Source organism: Merops nubicus, unplaced genomic scaffold (genome assembly GCF_000691845.1).
Source record: "Merops nubicus isolate BGI_N331 unplaced genomic scaffold, ASM69184v1 scaffold8618, whole genome shotgun sequence".
NCBI lineage: Eukaryota > Metazoa > Chordata > Aves > Coraciiformes > Meropidae > Merops > Merops nubicus.
Window position 1 is genome coordinate 1 of NW_008623790.1, and position 22301 is coordinate 22301.

Genomic DNA, 22301 nt, shown 5'->3' on the forward strand with positions numbered 1-22301 from the left:
CGCGCCGCGCCACCCCTTCCCCGTGCCCCGGGCTGCGGGATCCCGGCTCCCCCGCACCACCGCAGTCAAGTTTCTCTCTTCGTCTCAACGACACGGGAGGCACTGACTCCCCAAAATGCGGGTGACGGTGGAATTTGGAGTTACATAATTAACCAAAAGCCATTTTGGCGGGCAGATTTATTACGCTGCCATGTTAGCAAGAGACAAGGCGCTTTGTCAGCCTTGATATTAACGCTTCACATTCTGTACACAATCCACAAGTACATTTGATAAATTAAAGTAGTAAAAGATCTGAAGACTATAATCTATCATTTTAAAGCTTCACTGATAACGTACAGAATCAATTTCAATGACTATCTCATTTCTTTTTTTTTTCAAAAATTACAACAAAACTCTGTACCGTGTTTGACTCCTATTGGAATCCAGTGTATCGTCAAGTATCATACACTAGCTAAAATAAAGTGCAACATCTTAGTTTACTGAAAGGACCTAATTCTGAGTTCAGATTAACGTCACCTTTTAACCCACAGTGTTTCCAGGGCTCGCCTGAAGCATAAACAGCACAAGCAACTACAAGGGGACCTGTGCAGGCTCAGCAATTTGCAGACTGGCTTGACCTGCCTCTTTGGCAGATTAAGGGTCTCACAAATCAAGTGTGTGGGAGGACTGAAAAAGTTGATCTTGCATGCTAAGAGTAAAGCACATCTCCAAAACAAGGATATTTTAAGTATTAACTCTGACTTGCCCAACCACAAGTCCTAGTATTTTAGTGGACTTTTTAATGTTTTGATTGATGGTTTTAGCCACATGGTTCTGGATTTTACACTAAAATTGTGGGTAGCTGTTAGTAATCCAGGTAGAGATGGAGATGCCTGCTGCACAACTTGTATCACAAATTCCACGTATCAATAAGTTTTCCAGATCTTACTCTGTGAAACTGTCTGTAAGGTACAGATAAAATATTCCACACTACCGTGGTCAAAAATCATTCTCACTTGCATTTAGCTCATGCTGACTTGGCAAAAAAATGTAGGTCTTAATATATTATCTTTTTAGAAATTTCCACAATTCATATTTCCAAGTCAGAATGGTTATCAAGGCAGTTTTGCCATACAGGCCAATTAATTACAACAGGAAAAGAACCCACCTTCATTTTGTGGTAAGAAAATATATAAGAAAAATAAATCATACACTAAAACATTTTACAAAAACATTTGGAAGCAGAATACCTTGAAGACCTGGAATATTACACATAGATTTCCCTGAATTTCCTAAGAAACTACACAAAATGTACAGTGAGCACTAAAAGGTTAATGCACTGATGATGAGTAATAGCTTTCTACTTTCAAAGTTCAGCTTAATTTTTCTAAATCTGAGGAACAGGCAAACATAGCCAAATTCCCTGAAAGAACCTATAGCTACACAGAGTGCTGATAATATGCTAAGAAAAGAGCAACAGGCACTATTCATCTGCTTGTGCCCCGTATGTTAATTACCATCTATTTTATTCCCTAGCATTAAAGTTCTATAAGAAGTGGCTAAGAAGAACATTTCTGCAGAATTATGACCTATTACAGGTTTTAATGTTTAATATACACAAGGAAAAGATGTGACTACATTCACTGAAGCCATGGAATGTGTACGGCAGAATCTTCTTTCAAAGGTCGTGTCTGTAAACTGCAGCTGCACGCCACTCGTGATTTCAAGTGCAGATTTCTCCTGTTTAGGGAGAGGGAAGTTGAAAGTTCATTGTTAACCAAAAAACCTCAAACATGCATATCAAACCCATTCCAAATATCTATCCCCTTCCACAGTTTTCTGCACAGACAGATACATACATATTACTACAGTAACAAACAACCAGAAATTGCACCAATTTTATTTAACAAACAAAAAATAATCCGGAAAAGGAACACAGTTATAAAATACATCCTCTTTTGTACACTGTGGTTTAATATTTCATATAGAATCCTAGAAAAAGTGCTTTAATTGAACCTTCAATATATTTGCCATAATCTTTATGTTAACAGGACTCCTACAAAGGTTCCAGGAAAGAAATACTTATGAAACAGAGAACAAGGGAACATATAAGCCATTACAGAAGATTGGATTAAAATGTACTTACCCAGGCCTCTCAAATATCATACATCTCCATTATGTAGGCTTTAGGCACCAAGCCAATGGTTCCTTTCATTTCTCCTACCCACCAGCCAAAGCTATCGTACTCCTAATTGAAAACAATATGCAATATTAACCTTTAGTCTGATATAAATGCAATAGAGTTTTGTTTGCAACTCCTTATGGATGCTTTCTCTTATATACAGTTATAATAGTTTCAACTGAAAATTAAAAAATTGTATCTTTCTGTTAGAGCCATTCACATGCAGAGTTAGGCAAAGACAGAAGTTAAATTTTAAAAAAGCCAGGTATATTCAGCAAATTTCTTAATTACGGCCACACTTCTCTATAACACTTACTAAAAATAGCTGACCTCTCCATTCTTTATTCAGCACAAATATAAAAATCTTATCTCTGCAACTAAAATCTAATAGCACAATGCTGACGTATAAAAATCGGCTAGGATTTTTTCAGTATCATGATGCTAAACTTTAAGAAACTTACAATCAACTTCTTTTAAAAGAACTACTTCACTCAAATGTGAAGGGAACACTATATATCTAATATATAATCTCTTTCTACGGACAAAGTCTACTATTGCTTTAGGCTTACAGAAAATTCTACGGCAGATCTCATCTGTCTGACAGATGACTAATGTACTTTTGTTTTAAATTTGTTTAGGCTTAGTGAGATAAATATGAAACAAAATGAATTATAATAGTTTAAAGAAATAATATCTTCCAAAAGCAATACCAAGTAAGAGTATTGTGGGATCCAAATTTAATTTTTTTCCTATGAGGTAAATATTTTAAGATCAATCCTAACAGTGGTTCAATAAATTATAACAGCTGAAATTGCACACACACATATATTGAGTTACAAATGAAGCATTATTAAAACAGAGACCCCATTCAAAATTGAATGTTTAGTAAAATGGAAATTACTTTGGAACAAACAGGGAAAATACAAAATACAGATATCTCTGATAAGCAACATCTGCTTCCTGCTACACTGCTCTTCTGACGAGAAAAGCCAAAGGCTGTAGGATTTTGAATTAATGGTGTTACTGAGATGAAGCTCTTATTTTTACTGTAGATAAAGTTTTTTGGTTCTAAATAGTCAAATGGATCAAAGGGTTAATAGTGTTTCATTAGAGCCTGAGCTATAATGATTTGCTGCTGGCATCTTGGGCCCGGTGGTGAATTCTCTAGGGTCCTATGAGGTGCTTGGTGTACTCAGCTCACAACACAGCCCTGTTGATGGCTCACTTTCATATGGGCTCAGGCTTTTTTTTATTATTATTATTGGCTTTTTTTTTTAATTGAACATACTTCAATGCACGTTGCATGCAGACACACACACACACGTTTATATTTTCTCATTGTAGAAAGCTGAATGCCAGTCTTAAATATTTTCTTCCTTCACAATGAACTTGTGATTTAAAAGATTCTTTCCTACTCACCTTAAAATACTGCAGTAAGTGTGATTTATAGAAAATCCACATAAAAAGGAGCAGGAAAACCTTAATTTATGATATGAACACAAAACCAAGAAAGTTGCAAAAATAATTCTACTTTCTTCCCCCTTCCACTGCAGAACAGAATGCTGGGGATGGGTCTGGTCTGAAGGTCTAGAGGTATCTGAACATGATCTTCAGTGCAAACTGCTCTCTACAGAAGTTAAGAACTGCTTATAAGCTTTCCCATGGGGCTACACATTACACCCCAAATCCTTGAAGGCTAAATAATACCCTGACACTGAGGTTTATAATGTTCCAGATCAGGCTGTTTAAAAATCTATGTTTTATCTCACAATACACTGGCTAAATATACAAACTGGATTTTTAGACTGAAGTGGGAAACTGCTGAAAGGGAGCAGTACTCATGTATACTACTGGAATCTCAACAATAAATCTCTGAGAGAAGGCATAAAAATATTTTAAGCTGTTGCATGGAACTAGTAAAGTGACTGACAAGAGTGATTAAGCAAGTTTTGCTAGACATCAGCCAAAAACACAAATAATACATGAAATGAGGGAAGTGGCTTAGTTAAGTGGTCATTAAATTGCATATGACAAATGGCATAGAAAAAGCCTGTGGACTACATGATCCATTGAAAATGTTCCACTTAGCAGCACTACACGAACTTAGAAACAATTGTTTTTAAAGAAACAATTCAGATACCTCAAATGAAAATTAAAAGCATGCTGCTGTTTTGAAAACTTTCTGGGTTTTGCTACTCACTAATACACCACTTACTGCTCTGGCACAAAGCTAAGTGAGAAGATAAAAATGAATGTTGATGTAACAGACTAGCAAACTAATTTAAGGATTCACTGAAACCATTATACCATACAGACAACAGTGCAACACAGAAGCTTTTACTTCGCATTACTATTGTTTGCATGGGTCTCAAGAGCAACATGAATCCAAATTAAACTATCTGTAGTCTACAGAAGTCTGAACAAAAATATAATTCAGATACCTGGCTATCAAGAACATAAAACTTTCATCTTAGGTTTTAGAATAATTAGATAGCATTCCCTTTTAAACTGATTAAAGTGTAGACATTTCTCTTTAAACTCCTAACCACTCCTTCCTGTCCTCAGTACCACAGAGGAGTGCTTACTAGTCAGGCAGATAAGCAGTCCCTCCCAGTCGTTTCTTGGAGTCACATATAAAATCCAAATTGATGCATTGTTTCTATGAATGTAACCAATTATAAGCTCCTTCACAGCAGTATAATTTAATTAATACACTGCTGTTGTGAGGTCCATATGACTACTGCTGTTGCTTGAGATGTGTGGAATAAGATTCTAAAGCCCACATTTGCAGGAAATGGTGATTTCCATGCAGAAGGGTATGAATAGAGTTAGGAGTTTTATATTAATTTTTAAGAGCTGGGATTTTGCAAGCATTAGCTTCAGATCTCAGGTACCACTGGGTTTACCATCTGGTATCCCTCACTGTATTCAGCTCTTAACATCACTGCTAACATAGGCGAGCGACTATACTTCAGAAGGACTGATAAAATAATAAAGAGTCCTTTAATCTACAGGAAACCATTGTAGTCAATTTATAAGAAATATTGCATCCCTTTGTAGGATGTGTAATTATTTTCTATTAATCATGTGCTATAAAGCTACATTATGTGGTTATTCTGTTATCACTAGAAAGAGGCCTGCAGTCAGCTCTTGACAATGTTAGGTAATTACTAACACAAAGCTTCTTTCTCCTTATGTAGAAATGCTATCAAGATCCAGAGGTGCTGTGATGCTCGCTGTATGAAAATAACTCTCCAAAGAAATTCAATAACTGCAAAATGAATTGCTCCAAGGCAAACAGAGGGATGGGAGAGGGGGGCAGGGCCAGACCCAGCAGCCCTGCGATGAGGAGAATGCACAAGTGTGCCGCCGGGGCTCTGCCATGTGACTGGGAGCACAACGCCATACCAGCAGAGCCAGCCAGGGGCGGGGGAGCAAGGGGCCACCGCAACCCCTGCAGGACAACCACCAGGGCACGGGAATATATTATGCCAAATAATACGATACAACAACTTTAACGAATGACTGAATGCTTTCTAAGCTACTTCGGTGTTTTCACTGTCTGCAGAGTGGATTTCCCCACCCCCAACCCACCCCCCCAGCAGAAATGTATTAACCAAAGTGAAGTCATTTCAAGGAACAGGTTATGATTTAGCATTCTGGAAAAACACTCTCCGTACAGCATGCTATGAGAGCCCGGGGAAAAAAAAAAAAAAAGCATCGGGGTTTACAGGCTCCTTAAATGCTCTGAACAGAACACACTGTGAGCAGATGCTTCTCCTTGTCCCCATCCCACCAGTTTCACTGCACTGATGTGTGAGTACCTACGATTTCAAGAGACACTGATCATAAAGGGTTTTCCAGTTGAGGAAAACACAGGTAGAAATACACTACCAGTTTTTTACAAGTATCTTCTAAATCAAAGATATTTGTATTATATCGAATATTCATATGCCAGAAGAGAAAATGTTTATATGCAAGAGGATTTCCAGAACAGTCTCTACCTTTAGAGCAGATCCTCTGCGTAAATGAGGATCTCCAGATGCTTTGCACCATATTAACTTCTACTGACTTCAGCAAAAGTTGAGAACATCTGGTCCTTGTGCAATTAGTCCGTATTGTTCAATACATATGGTATGGTTTTTGTGTTTGTGGGGTGGGTTTTTTTGTTGTTGTTTTGCTTTTTAAAAACAGTTGCTGAAAATCATCATTGTATTTCAGTGCCTTCAAGAAAACAATGGAGTTGTCTTTTTAAAAAAAGCTAAAGTGTGTGAATTCAAGATTTCTCTCTTGCCGTCTCCCAGTGGCACTGTAAGTAATATTAACTTAATGGGGTGAAGATCTGCACACTTCAAAACTCAAAAGCAAAATGTATCTACAGCCCTGTTTGAGGTTAAAATAAGTAGCCCCTCCTCTCAAGCTAAAGATGTGTGGGAAGCAGGAAGAAATTTTTTTTTTTCCCAGAATATCCTGGGGGGCAATTTTGGCAAGATAATATTTTAAAACCCCTCCAATTCATCCAGGAGATTCAAACGACCTAAAAAAATTTAAAACTTCCTTTGGTGTAATTGCTGAATGATACACTATCAACCAGGGAGCATTTTTGGCACAGAACAGCATTTTCACTAAAAAGCAGAAAATGACAAACGTTTTAGATAACTGAATGAGGCTTCTTCACAGGTAGTAGAGTTGTTTTAAGACAGCAATAAAATGGTCATCTTTAAGAATATAAGCCTCAGATTTATTGTATGGTTACATTATTAGGTTTTATTTCCTGCAATGACATGAGACAAAATAGAAACCCACTAAAGAGCTCAAATATAAATCAGGGTCAGCAGACTGAATTGTGAACCAAAACTGGCCGCTGAAAACACCCTGGAATGACAGAAGGAGCATTTAATTTTCCATTAGATGACACAATGCAAAATTTTTTCCTAATCAGGTAAATAAACACATATTATCAGTATGCAAACCAACAGAGCTAGAGCCATTTTGCATTAGTCTACTTTAACTAACCTTCCCTTTAAAGGTCTTTGCTCTTATGTTTAGCCATTTTATGGTTTGGGGGTTTTGTTTTCCCTGTAAGGAATATACCTTAACAAGCCAGAAGTAGAAGATGTACAACTTAGAGCTACATTTTAGTTTTGATCAGAAGCATCTCACTGAAGTGAATCTCTCAACGCTCCCACTTTGCTCACCTTAGCTCGCTTTGCAGAGCTGTAAGTCTCAGAGCACACACACTATCTAGATGCACTTGAGTGTCTTCTAACCACTAATACGTTCTCAATTCCACACCAGGCTAGACCTTTTTGTATATCACACCCCTCTGAAAATGCACATTGTGGATGCCAGAACCTCAGCACTCTGTTCCATTCCACAAACCTGCTCCTGTTGGTATTCCCTGTTTGCTACGGTAGACATAGGCAGTGTGGTCATGGAAAGACAAATTACTTTTAAATATGGACGTCAGTACAATCAGTCTGAAAATAGCTTCACAGAAAAAAAAAAAAAACACCTGGGATTTTAGTATGCCTTTCACATCTTTTTGAAAAATACCAAATAGACACATTTAATGAACATTATACAGGTAATGTACAAAATGCTGACACTGATTATGAAACAGCTGCACTGTTAAAATACTTTATTTCATAAGAAGTAATCTGAGCTAGGGATTTTTTTGTTTGTTTGTCTTCTCGCTAAGCAAAAAATACAGTTTGAGATGTAAGCATTTTAACAGACATGTCTTGTATTGAAAGAATAAAAATCTGCCACACTGGAAATGTACAACCATTGAATGAAGGGTAATGTACATACTCAGTCAACATCCTACCTTCATGGAAAGTTCTAGAGCAAAGGGTTAAGTCATAGATGAAATTTCCATGAATCATAAATACCAGAGTAAGCAGCATTATATTGCATTGGCATGTACTGCAATAGTATCAGGGAAGGAGAATTCCAGTCTACAATACAATTTCTGAAGTGTTATTTGTTGTTTTTGTGCAAATATAAACATAAATGAGATGGGAATTAAATTAGCTTAAAAGTTAAGAAATGTCAGTAATTCTACTAAGCAGGTGGCTGCTAACATCTAAGTAAGTTTGCACTACTACTTGTGTTTGGCTGATGAAACTATGGAATTTCCCAACACAAAACATACACCTAAAGCAAACAGATGCTGCAAGTGCCGCATTTGCATAAACTACACATATCAAACTTAAAAAAAAAAGAAAATAAAAAAAAAAAAAAATTGGGCTACCTCAACTCAGAGTTGTTTTTGTTTCTGGAAACTGATTTCTTGAGTAAAGCTATGGAAGCTTTATAAAAAGGACTTCTATGTCACAGTTTATTTCCCCATTTGTCATATGGGTTTGAGAGCAAAGGCAAGCCCATAAATGAGCAGGAGTTAAGAGCAATCATCCCTTCAGAAAACAGGATGCCCCCGTATTGCATTTCTAGTAGTCAGTATTAACTAAAAAGTCAATATTACCTAAGAAATCTTATTAATGAGTCCCTCTGCCACTAAAGGTGTAAAAAGTTCTCTACTGCATAGCAACAGAGAGGTATATAGTTTTCTGAATGTTCATTATTCATAGCAGAAGTTATAAAAGCCACTTGAATATTCAAGAATACTATAAATTAAAAGGATAATAGTATGAATTTATCTGTACAGACTCACTGATAATTAATCTGAAAAGCTAACTATTTTTCAAATAAATAATTTTTAGCAACTACTATTGCAACAGTTCTGTTATTTCTGCTCAGATTAGAAACTCAGTTTTTGAAGGAAACTCTCAAAGGCAGAAAAAAGTTTTGTATTTGTTTTTGTAAGAGCCCATGGACTGCTGCCATACAAAAGCCACAACAGACGTAAATATTTAGATAATAAGTAAAACAGTTTTTGAATGCACCTTTAAAACAAGGAAAAAATGCTTTCCTACGGTAATTACACTAGTCAGGCATAGATATTCGTATTATCAGAGTACAAGCATGCAAATCATGCTTATTGCACTAACATTGAATTTTCATGATAATTTTAAAGCAAATTAGGTGGGATTTGTCTTTGCGCAATGCTTAGCTATTTTAGGAAGTAAACATTGCCAAACTGAAACCTTGCTCATTCTTCTAAAAGGCATTCCCCTAGAAACTTACATGTGTCATATTTCTCATCTTGCTTTATTTAAATTATATCAATGCCCAAATTTGCTAAACTGGTTCCTAATTATTTCTGTTGTACTAATGATCTCATTTCTTGGAAACAAAATAGTCACTTTTCCCTTACGTTTACAAAAGCATGTCAAAAGCAGGTAAAATTATATTGCTTCGGCATAACTGTTGCTGGGAGAGACAAATATCTATCTTACCACGTTCGTCAGAGCAAGCTATACTACTTATATTTCACTGTAAAACAAAGAACTATTACAGGTTGCACAAATATAGTGGATATTTTGTTAATGCTTCACTCTTCCTCCTATAATACTGCTATACCTGTACTGACTTCCTTACCAGCAAAATGTGATTTTCAAGAGTAATGTTCATACCTGGCTGACATATGATAGAAAGGCAATAAAGCCACAGCTAGGTTCAAGATGAAGCTGAATTTATGACACCATTTTGGATCCATACACATGGCCTCCTGTCAGTACCTGTATTTCTCATTTTCAACCACTAGATGGTGTGAAAAAATAAAAAAAAAAATTGCCAAGGATTCTTGCTTACTGCCCCCAAATACAGGTATTCATGTAGTGGATTAGGAATTATTTTTTGAAGAAAAGTCTTGACCCACTTCAGGATGGTCAGGTTCACTTTTCCTTTGGTTATATTTTCACTTACCAGACAAAGAGCTCATAAACAGACCTTGAAACTGAATCAAATGGAGGGTTAAGGTGCGTAATCCTCTGACACTCCTCTCCTGGGACCCTAAATTCAGAGCTGACAGTAGTAGCCAACACTCATTTTTCTAAAAGAGCTGTACCAATCTTTAAGTGAAACAGGGCTGAATCTTCTGGGCTGTATTTTGGAGTAGAAATCATTCCCAAAGAGAGAGGCTCTATATATCTGCAGCAGCAGCAAGCCTGTTTCAAGGACTGATTAAGGATTAATCACGGTATTACCACAAGACAGTTGAGATACAGAGCACAGCTTAAGTGACTGCTTTACTTTTTGGCTCAATTTTTTAAATTAAATTTCTTACTTTTTTTGGGGAAGGAGTAAGAAATTATTTTTTCACCGACAAGCTGAAGATGAAGATTTTACAGATCCAGTACTGTACTAAAAAAGCACAACCCACAAAGAGGCCAGATTCGTACAGTGGGGTCCATTTGCTCATGGGCTTTTTTAGGGGAGGAAGAGAAGGAAGAGGTGGTTATTTTAAATTAGTACCATTCTTCAGTGCTTTGTAACTGCTTGAAAATCTGCCCAATCCAAGAGTGTTATCTGGCCTTTAGTAATGCGATTCAGTTATTAGTTTAAGTGACAATGAAATACTTCAAAAGACATACATGGTCACGTTACTACATTTGTAATACATCTTCTATATTTTTATATAGGACTATATTTCTATCCATAAATCTTAAATTTATTAAACAGAAGCTGCTACATTTATTATCCAGAAAGACTGCAGTTAAAGGTATCATGGAAGATTTAAAGCAATTGTGACAAAACTGAAGTGTTTGAAACTAAGACAAACAGATGCCTTTAGCTTTCCTGCACCTATTTGGATATTTCAATGACCTACAATATCTTTGTCATTAGTTATACTGAACAGCAATTACACCTGATATGTATATTCTACATATATTTTTAAAGTTGTTTTTTTTTTCAATGAGAACTTGAAAAGCTCAGCTTTTTTTTCTAATTTATGGGGAAGAGAGAGGTTTCCTTTGGTGAATCACTCAGAATTAGACTTCAATGGGCCATAAGATATAAATTTTAGGTGAGGTTCTGTTTTTGTTGGGAGGGGGTAAGGAAAAATAAGAAAATTAACCGACATTAAAGTAGAAAAAAATTTCATGCTTATACTGTATTAACACTTTAGATTACTGGAATTATATTTCTCATTTGCTTTGCAAACAGAAAGCAGTAAATTAAAAATTGCCCAAATCTGTCAGAGAAAACAAATTTGGAATCTGAGCTGTGAGGACAATTACAATATACATGCAAAGATGAAAGCACACTTCAAAAAAAAACCAAACTAACTTCTGTAGCAAGATGTCCAAAAAGTCAGAATCAGCACAGCCAGGAATATAAAACAGGAAACAAAAAACATAACATAGAAGATAATTTAAAAATCCACGTTAACTTCTACAAGCAGAAAGCACATTGTCCCCTGTTAAATCAGTTATCAAATGGTAGCTAAGATTTAGCAAGTACATAAACATGCTTTTAAGTTAATTCCTGTTTACAGAGCTATGTTTTAAATGTGATTATAGTTAATTTGGAAAAATAATCCATTGCAGTGAATATCTAACTGCAAACAAAGGAACTGAAAGGGAGTGCCAATTTCTCCCCATAGGACTGTGAGAATGTGCCCTTCTGCCACGGCTCTTTTTACGACTATGTAGCCCTACTGAGCATCCCATACCTTGCTGAGAATGTAGATAACGTCACCACGTTCAAATGTCAGCTCATCAGGTTCATCTCCTGTGCAGTCCCACAAACCTTGATAAAAATTGGCATAATCGGTATTTTCACTTTCTGCAAAGAAAACGGCATCTAATTACAAATGCATACATACTGAAGGACTAAAGTTACTCTGTAAACCTCCAGATAGTACAAAGCAATTTATTAGTGCCCATTTCTTACTCCTCTTTTGAGAAAGAGCTCCTTCATACCACAAAAGCAAGTGGAAAACAAGTTTAATGCAAGCCCTTCACTGGCATGTTGTGTCACTTAAAGACATGTAGCTACAGGTTATAGAATCATAGATCATAGTTTCTCAAAGCATTTTCCAGCTGCAACTTAAAGCAGCTAGTTTTCCTCTACTAATATATTTCCAGCAAAGCTGTATTTGTATCTCAGCTTGAAACTGATAAAATTGCTAGAATAGAATTAATAATGCTCTGTGAAAGGAAGCTAAAATAAGTATTTTGTGATACGCTCCCCCTTTTTCTCCTAATCTAACAAAACCAAATAACTTCCCTGAGAACCTTTGAGACAATCCTTGATTGTTCCTTCTGAAATATTGGAGAACTTGGAAACTGTTGCTGAAGCTGCATTTTAAAAATATTTGTGTCAGCTCCAGTTTAGCGCATTAAGCTCTGGCTAAACATGCAACTACACAACTACACTACAGTCATAAACTCATCCTTCTAACAGCATAAGCACAATGGATGTGCTGTGTTCAAGCTGCCATACAGACCATTAACTGATTGATTATTTAGCACTCTTTGCTCTGTAATACGGCAATAACACAGTAATAAATGCTTTGTCATACACTTACAATACAGAGTACATCTATTGAAACACAGCCCTTACACATGGTTAAATACACTGGGTGCTTCTGTTACACTGAAAACTATTTCCTGTTTTTAATTCCATGAGAATGGAGTGTGATGAGTCAATGCAAAAAGAATGTAAGCAATACCACTAAGATGACCAGTTACATTATGTATACACTAAGCAGACAGAATGTATATGTACTAATAATTTAGATCACTGGAAAGCTATCTTCTAATTCTGATAACATAAATATCACAGAACTGGCTGGATCAAGGCTGTCATCTTAGTTTTGTTATATGATCCTTGAACAGCAGGCTTGCTGGTTATTCCAACATATAACAGTCACATTTGCATGTCGTTAGCACTCTGTAACACTATTTATAGTTTACAGTTTAATCATGATTGGTTCATTTTATTATTGACAAAATCCTGCTAAAATATCAAGTGTTACAAAATATCACACTATAAAAAATATCGCCGTATTTCCAAGTTCTTTTTCCCTGTCTTCACAAAGAGTGATTTTAATTTTAATGCTCTCCGTATGAGCAAGAAGTTTTCTATTTATCCATTTCAGTCTGTGTTCTGTGCTCCCTTGTTTTGATGGCAATACAGTCATAAGGCTAAATATTCACAATTTTGAATTTAAAGCTGCTGTGGAAGGTAGCCACCATTTAATTTGCTATAAACTGGTGATTAGTAGCTACCACTTGCTATGTAGCACTAGGGGGTGTTCTGACTACCAGTGCACAAATTCTTCTGTCGTCACACCAAAAGCAGCAATATATACATATGTTATCATCTCCCAACCATTCAGAAAAAAGAGAGGTGGTTATTGAATATGCACAGACAGAATAATTTCAAGAGAAAGGCAGAATCAGTTTGAAATGTTGCACCTCCAAATTTTGGCCCTTCCTATTTGTCAGCTCATTATTCACCAGTTTATGATTAGACAGTTATTAACACAGGTTAGTGCCAAAGTAACTTGTGATAAATATTAAATCAGAATCTCTCCTTATTCTTCTGATACACCACTCATCACAGTTCCCAGCTCTATCTCGTAAAAGATAACATGAGATAAAACTCAAATAGCTATTTCTGTATATCCCACTTTTCAAATCTTTCATTAGTTGTCTTATTGATTCCATTTAAAATACATTAATCAGGGCTTTTACTTCTTCAGAACTGCACTGAAATGAATCATGGCTTTTCACACTGACCTTTATCACTTTGAGGTCAGTTCTTACCTGTATATGCCTGAAGTAACTCCTGTTAACATTAATGGGAACATCAGCAACCGAAGATATTCCACATCAATGAGACATATCTGTGCCTAGATGCCCATCATGAGCATTTAATTAAGCCTTAAAGTGGGAAAGCAACTCAACTAATAACACAGCTACACCAGAAAATATGCATTTAAAAATAAGCTTATTGCTACAGTGACGATGTTGCCCAAAGTCTAACCATGGCTTCTGTGCCCTCATATGTGAGTTGAACATAACACAGAGTTGTTTAAATCAGAAAGCCACACCTCTCAGAAAACCATATACCAGTATACCAGGAGCATAGAAGTGAAAAATAAGGAAAGTGACAGCGTAAGTTTGTGAACAACTGTGCTGGTCTTCCAAAAAATATTAATTTCAAATTAGAAATCCTCTCCCATACTCACTAGTACAAGTTTCTCCAAGTTCTGGAAGTGCAACTACATACACATAAAAGGCAATTGTAAATTAACTTCACAATCTATACATCTAAATGACAAAATGCTTCATAAAATGTACTATTGCTTGCACAATAGTTCTTCACAAACACAGAGGTAGAACAAAAAAAATGCTGCAAAAACCTCTGTAAAACTCAAGCCCATTCTTTCTTACTTCAGTCCCTCTTTCAGTTAGGGAGGGCTCTGCCAAATTTAATTTGATTGTCTCTGAAGAACCAAATTCAAAAAAAACAAAAAACCATACTACCCATACCTGGGCAATGGAATTTTGTATTTGTACAGTAACAAAATTATGTGAAGCTTGTGAAATGTGTAATACCTGAAAACAGCTGTTCAATTTAGCATCAAGAACTTACCATTAGAGTTCAGATTCAAAAGGTATTGATTTGGTGGCATTACTCTGTCACAACTAAGCTCTATTCTTATAAACTATGAAAAGTTTTGTGTCTTAAAAACACTACAGTTACATAATTGCTAAATTAAAGTCTGTTGTATTTGAAAGGCATGGTCACTTAGGCAATAAATATGAATGAGACATTAAAAAAAAAAAAAAACAAACGTGTTAGCAGAAAGCAGTTTGGTTTTACCTACACACTACATTTAATATTACCAATCACAAGAAATGGCTGAGTGGCTGAGTAGGGTTTGAGATAGGTTATTTCTCCAGGAAATACTTCTTTCATTCCAGGACTATCTGGATGAACAACTACCAAAGAGTTTCCAAATCTTGTAACAAAGAATTCCTCATGGTTATCTTCTGCCATCTGTTTTTCCAGTAACAGTAATAGGAAGAACAGATAATTTTGTCCAATATACTGATGAAAATACTTCAGAGTTTATTGGATATATCAAGCAGCAACAGCTGCCAGCCTTCCTGATGGTAGGTTCAGATTGCTTATTTCACAAAAAAAATATTGCCACTTGGCAATACATGCACAAAGGAAGAAAGGTGAACTGTTGAGGTAAAAACCAAAAATCTGACAAGTGTATCACTCAAGCATGCACTTCAAATACTGTAGACTGCTTAAAATTTAAGAATCCCCATGGATTAATTCTGATTCATGTTCCTTGACTCTTGATCAGATTCTTCACAAGTTCATAGCATCAGATTTGAAGATTGCTAGTCTAGGCTACTTAATATTTGTAAAAGGTGAACTTGTGGAAAATTACTGTATCCCCTTCCAGTGATGATGCACTTATTATTTACTATACTGAAGGATTAAAGATGGAGAGACAGGTGAAGCTCAAAATTAATGCTACCAGAATGACTCTGTCTTACACAAGTGATTTAGACTCTCAGCATTGACTCTCAATGCCCAAATGATACATACCCTGTTAAAGAACACAGTTATTTGTTTGTTCCGATGATACCCTAAATTGCAACGAATGCTTGTTACTTGTCCTTTTTCACATGTGCCAGCAAAATTAAGAAATAAGGGCAAAATCATTGTAGTGCATTTATTTGGACTCAACCTCCAATCCAGCCCAATCTGTTCAGTACAATCTTTCTCATTTCCCTTCTCCTATTATTCCTTAGTTACTCAAATCAAGATATTTATGCTGAGATGGCACAGAACATGATACTTATTGAAATAGTGATAATGGGTAGATAGTGGTAGCAAAAAAGACCCAGCAAGCCACATTAAAGAACTGAAATTCTTCAATGGTTTGGTATTTTTAATAGGCCACTAGCAATTAATGTACAGCTATCCAGCAGCAATAGTCAGCATTAAGACTGAAAGAATAAAAAGAACTCAAGTCTGCATGTTAACTGAAGTAAACGTAAGTTAGGGCAAGAAAAGAGCAGGAACAAAGAAAAGTTTATTGCACTTATCAGACTGAGCTCACAGACAACTGCAGAATATCTCCTGTGAAAATCAGGCTTAGTAAAGCAAGGCCATAAATTAATTTTAAGAATGTATGCGCTGTTTATGTGGAAAATCAAGAAATATTCTTGAGCCAGGTTAGATATTTATGATGTGGTGCCTATCAGAAATACTCATGTCAACTCTGTCCTAAAAGTCAAACACATTTCCAGTGTTAAATAGTTAACTAAGTAAGATCAAATAAGATCAGAAAATTATTTCTTGAAATTAATCTGATTTCTGGGGAGAACCGTTATGGCATTTTCAAGGACATTATACAAACACTAGTAAGACTGATAGGCTGTTCTCACAGCAGTTGAAACTTCAGAAATGAAGGTGTTATGGTTTTGATTTCTTAAAAGACCGTTTAAAACTTCAAGATACATTAGTGAAAAAAAATGCTACTGGCAACTTTATAATTGGATTGACCTCACACTCCATTATGACAACACACTTATAATTATAGTAATGTCTAAAGGAGTACTCAATATTAAGGCTGTAATGAGTCATGTTGTTTTACACATGTTTTTAGCAGAGCACAATGCTAACAGCATCTGATGACTTGGCTCTTGTTTCCTTTCCAAGAAAAGCAGCCCAAAACTCCTCACAGCAACCTGTTCCTGCTTTCCTGTGTGGGTCAGGAAATCAGGCCTCTGTTTCCTCTCCACATGTTGCAACAGGAAGAGCACTGCAGAGCTACTTCCTAAAGGAACTCTTCTTGCCCGCCCTTTCCTTGACAGCCCTGAAAGAATTATGTGTATTATGTACGATGGGGGAAGGAGAGCCAGACTGCATGTCAGTGCAGGTCACAGTTACAATACAGCAGATCTCAAAAAGGTGTAAGGTCTGATAAGAAGTAAGTCTTCTCTGCTTGCTGTGTCAAATCACCAATAGTTTATCTAAAGGTCTGTGCCCTTGAAATGCATATATATCTTGTTTTTAAGCATAACTGGAAATACCTTTCTGTCAAGAAAAGTTGTCTGGCCGTGTGACTTTACATGATGTTTGCAGTTATTTTTCCAGTCCCAGAGATAATTAGTGCAAGGGCAGTTTGTCAAGCTAAAGCTGAGAGAATATCCTTCACAGCCTTACTGGACATTTGTGTCCTTTTCCAATTTTTATGCTGCTGTCACTGGCCTCTGGCATTTCTTGCCCAATTCATTTGCTTTCTGTGGTAATCATATGCAATGAAGATATGCATGGCCAACATTTAAACAGGCTGCAGATCAATTAGTGGTCTTAAGTTTATCTGATTTTTATCAAAGAAGACAGAGCTTTGGGTCGATTGTCAGAGCCTGTGTCAAGTTGACCTTTTCAGAGATGTCTGCACTGCCAGTCCCTTGGGCAACTTGTTGTCCCCTGTTAGTCTCTGAATGGCAGAAGTCTGTTCTGCTCAAGCACAAAGTATACACAGATGTCTATATTACATTCTTATAGGTTTGACAGCAACTGCATGTTGTATCTATAAACTGTCCTTTAGCTGTGACACTTCCTCAGTGATGATAAGCTAATTTATGCAACTAAATCTCCTTTGTGCAGAAATGAAAGCTAATTGAGTCATTACAAAGTAATTCAGGAAGGAATACCTTGTATAAATTGGCTTACTTTATAAATCCTTCTCAAGTGGTTTTCATGCATCCTAAGTGGTGCTAAGCAGTTTTGCTGCCATCAGATACCCAGGTGGAAAGGACAAGCTTTACAGAGCTATAAAAACATTATTTTAAAACAGCAAAGGGAAGAGACACGGAAATAGATGTAAAAAGAAAGCGCATACACAAAATAAAAAGGAAATTATTTTAATTACGTGGAACAGTGGTTGCTTCCTCCTGGCTTAGTTTTCTTGGCACTTCATCCTTCGAAGGAGCACATTCTTCTGCAAAACACATAACTGCAAATGAAACTCTGAAGGGACACCTCAGCTGACAGGAATTACAGCCCACATCAGTCTGAAAGCCACAGTCTACATTTCCAGATCGTAAGCCCTGTTTGCTATTTTGCATTTGTACAGAAGTTGGAACATTGTTATTTCCGTGGTTTCCCCCACCCACCCAAACTCTCCAAGAGCTTTCTTTCAAAATCTCCCTTGTGAACATCTGTTTCCCTTTGCACTCTGCTCTGAATGCAGTAATATAGAGCTGCAGTTCTGCTGTTTTTCAGTCATTCTGAAACAATTAGGTGAGGGTCCTATTCTGCTACATACATTTATTCAGGATAATGAAAAGGACTAAAAAAGTATCCCCAGCCCATGCAAAAATACATGCAAGAATTAAGTTCTTAAGTGAAGTATGCAGAGAGGCAGAGGACATCTTACCTTCAGCACTATCATACAGACATACCAGTTCTATAACTGCACGATGGGAAGACAGTCACTACAGATGCCACGCAGTCAGTGCTCCTGCATACTGCATCTGACTGTGGTTTTAAGCAAGCCAGACCTTATCAAATAACTTAGTGTAAGTTTAGGAAACGAGACAAGAAAAGAGAAAGCCTGGCAGCAATCAACTCTGAAGCGTGTTTTCTGGCTAGCAGACTTGGAATGCTCTGAATTCCCCACCAGCAATTTCAAAAGATGTGCCTCATGCTCCTTGTTCTGCACAGACCAACTTTCTCATGCCCACACCCTCACTTAAGTAAATCCACACTGCACTCAGCAGAGCGACATAAGATCTGCTCCTCACATTTCACAGTCAACAGTTCTGTTGATGAGGCAGAAAAGGGAAAAAACCATGAGGGTTTTTTGCTGTACTATTTCTTTAGGTTCATAAGGAAGTAGAATCAGATTTATCTTGGCCTTTACAGTATATCAAAACTGTCAAAGCTGCTGTACTGAATGAAGAAATAGTACATTGATAAATCCATTTCTCAAACAAGAATCAGACTTTAAATACATTTAAACAATTTGGCTTTGCTACTCATCACATCTTAAACAGATATTCATGCTCCTTTTTAAGGAACACATTTCAGCAACTAATTTTGATATTTTATTAATGACAGACAACAGCTACAGAACTCTGAACTCTCAAAAAGTTTCTTATTGTGCAACTTTTATGTAATTGCACATTTACTTTGACAAAGAGTAAATTTTATATCAACATTTCAAAGGCTTTTTAGCCTTGTAAAAATTTAATCTATCCACAAGACTGTTCCTGCAAATGTTAAAGCAGATGTTCAAAGCACAAGAGCAGACCTGTTGAAATGAGTATGCATAATTGCTGCTAACCTATATACACAATCCTACAAATATTACAATTACATCATGAGATCCACTCTACAAAGAGCTTTGAAATTCTGCTTTAGTAAGCCAGCAAGAGTTTTTGGTCTCTAACTCTTAACTAGCTAAAAATCTCGTCTGTTTTTTAAAAAATATGAAGCTGTGGTACAACATAAGCCACTCAAAACTATTTACTGCATTCAAACGTATTCCCCTACTCGGTATAATACTTGTTGCACGTTTCCAGGTACACTCATCAGTTTATTTTAGGCACTCGCAGTTGGAGTATGGATGGCCACAACACGTCCCTGTGTGCTGTCCAAAGCACTAGGAGGCACTGTCATTCTGTGGCTTCCCTACCACTGTTACACCACTCACAGGTAGTATTATCCCATTATCAGTCACATTTCTAGGAACCCTCCTTTTTCCCAGAACAACCTAGTTTCATCCAACACACAGAGTATTTATACATTGATTAAATAAATGTTCATATTACATGTTGCTGAATGTTTGGACCCAGATCAACTAATGTGTTGAATGTATTGTGGATTTTAACTACGGTCATCAGACTAGCTTAAACCAAGGATGGACTTTAGTAGAGGGTGTTTCAACTGAAGTAAAGCAGCAGAGGAGGTCTGAAGAGAATTTTTCATAAGGTACAGTTGAATACATGTAGATTGCATTCTCGTTTCATGAGAAAATTGAAAACATATGCATTTTCCTTTCTGAAAAACGTATTTCCTAGAAATAAAAGTTCACCAGATCCACCTTTGAGGATGAGAAAAAGTCTGAATCAAGGCTGTTTAAATACTGAAAAGGTTCCAAATTCAAAGGTTGCCCTTACTAGCACACTGGTTTCAATCCCAACCATCCTCACTTATCCCACTTTGCCTTACGCTACAGAGTTGTCACAGAGACAACAAATATTCCAGTGAAATTAAACCAGAGAAGACACGCCAGAAGCACATTGAACATGGTCCAGCTGCTAATGAGCACTCAGTCTACAGAACCAGACTGAAGTAAGTCCATAGGAATCCTCTCCTGAAACACGCACAGTGAGAACATCAGATCCTCAGCACAAAATTGTGCTTTATGAATCTGTTGCAAATGGTCCATGCTACTTGCTAATGCAATCAATGCTCACAGTGGAGCAGATGCAATAGGTTTGGCTTAGGGCAGTAAAAAAGAACCTATGGCTCTTACCAGTGTTTTCTGGTATCATGTCCTGAAGCAATAACTACTGCGCAGGAGATGTCCTTTAAACACAGCAACCTCAATTACCCCTGGAATTACAGCTGCAGTCAGATGCAACACACTAAAGTTTCTGTTGCAATAAGGAATAGAGTCACAAGATGAAAAGTTAAAATAAAAAATACCATAGAGGTCCTTCTGTATTATTAAGATCCTATGTATCTAGAGTCATGCAGACATTTAAAGTGATCTGGTACATTGTTTCCTCTGTATGTCTTCTTCACATCCTCACTACCACTGCAGTGAGAAAATATTCCTCTCCATCTTCTCACAATGTCAAAACGAGACTAATCAACACTAATCAAACCAGTGAACTCTGCCCAAGATATGGATCCAAAGAACCCTTAAGGTACAGGTTATGTTCCATACTCAGCTGGTACTCAGAGACTCTAACGGCAAACAACCTACAAAATTCCTGTGGTGACAACAAGGAACTAGCTGTATTTGTTCAGTTGTTGTTTTGTTTTGTTTTTTTCAGTTAGTCCATTAAAACTATTGACAATAATTTACTTATTTATTTTTCAGTCTGAAGATAAAATAGAAAAATAATCATCTAGTCATAGATGATTCTACCATCTGCACAACTTAAAAAGTGAACAATGAATTCTACACTAGCTCATTTTTTTTACATGAATCCATTAATTTTTTTTTTCCCCTCCAATTTCTTTTTTTTAAAGAGCAGCATAGAAAAAAAAAATCAAGACTACTCGAGTATAAAATGGATAAGAGTTGGGCTTGAACAGTGCATTCCTTCAGAGGAATGTGGTATCTCCATGATAAATACGCATAAACTTAGCAGTTTCCTCTACTAACACATTATTTAATCATCTTCTTACCTTGGACTCTAATCTATTGCCATCATTAATTGATATTCTACTATCCTCTAGTCTCTGACACATTGTCATTGAGCAATACTAGTTTATACCTTGGATTATCCCAGTTTGTGGGTTAATATATTATATTCAACACTGTAATAACAGTAAACAAAACCAGCTCAGCTATGCAGCAAAATCTACCAAACCACACAGATGGTTATAAGCTTTTCATTGTGTGGTTTCCATAGCAATCATATTGCAAATCTGGAAGCTTCTTGCAAATAAGCAGCTTGTATTTACATGCCTCTCGGCTGCAGCATGGAACTCTACAACATGTAAAGTTGTTATTCCAATCACATATTGTTAGAAAAATCATTGGAAGATGTTTTTGATCAGTTCAGATAAAAACTACTGCAGTGAACTAATTTTTCATTTATTTCATAATGATATATGCAATCACACGCTCGTAATGCACAAGAATATACTTTTGAAACCTCATTGTGGTGTCAGAAGGTTGCAAGCATAGTAACAGGTCTTGTAAAACAGATGCCCACAAAAACACTTGTATTAATTTAAAAAAAAAAAAAAAAGATAGTGTATTTACTATTGTACTCAGCAGGGATGACAGACGTATGCAGACAAAAAGGTGCGTACATGAAGAGTTCTGCTGACACTGAACATCATGGGTCTATACTGCTTTCTGCAAGAAAAAGATACAGAGGCATAGTAACAACAAGAGGGTTACTCCTCCACACTACTTTTTTGCTACCAGATAATGACTCTCTGCACAAATGTAAATAAGAACTTTCAAACATGAAAAAATGCTTACTGTGGGAAAGAG

The 22301-nt window shown here is 36.5% G+C and overlaps 1 protein-coding gene across 1 annotated transcript in view; it reads right to left on the reverse strand.

The window, feature by feature from the left end:
* Window positions 1-2134: 2134 nt before the first annotated feature.
* The window catches only part of LOC103777638 (src kinase-associated phosphoprotein 2-like), a 93409-nt gene continuing 73242 nt past the window's right edge, over window positions 2135-22301 (reverse strand). Inside the window, exons 7-9 of the mRNA XM_008945197.1 lie at window positions 17988-18056; window positions 11742-11854; window positions 2135-2227 (exon numbers count right to left, since the gene is read on the reverse strand). Of these exons, the coding sequence (XP_008943445.1) occupies window positions 2135-2227; window positions 11742-11854; window positions 17988-18056 (275 nt within the window). The remainder of the gene's footprint in view (window positions 2228-11741; window positions 11855-17987; window positions 18057-22301) is intronic.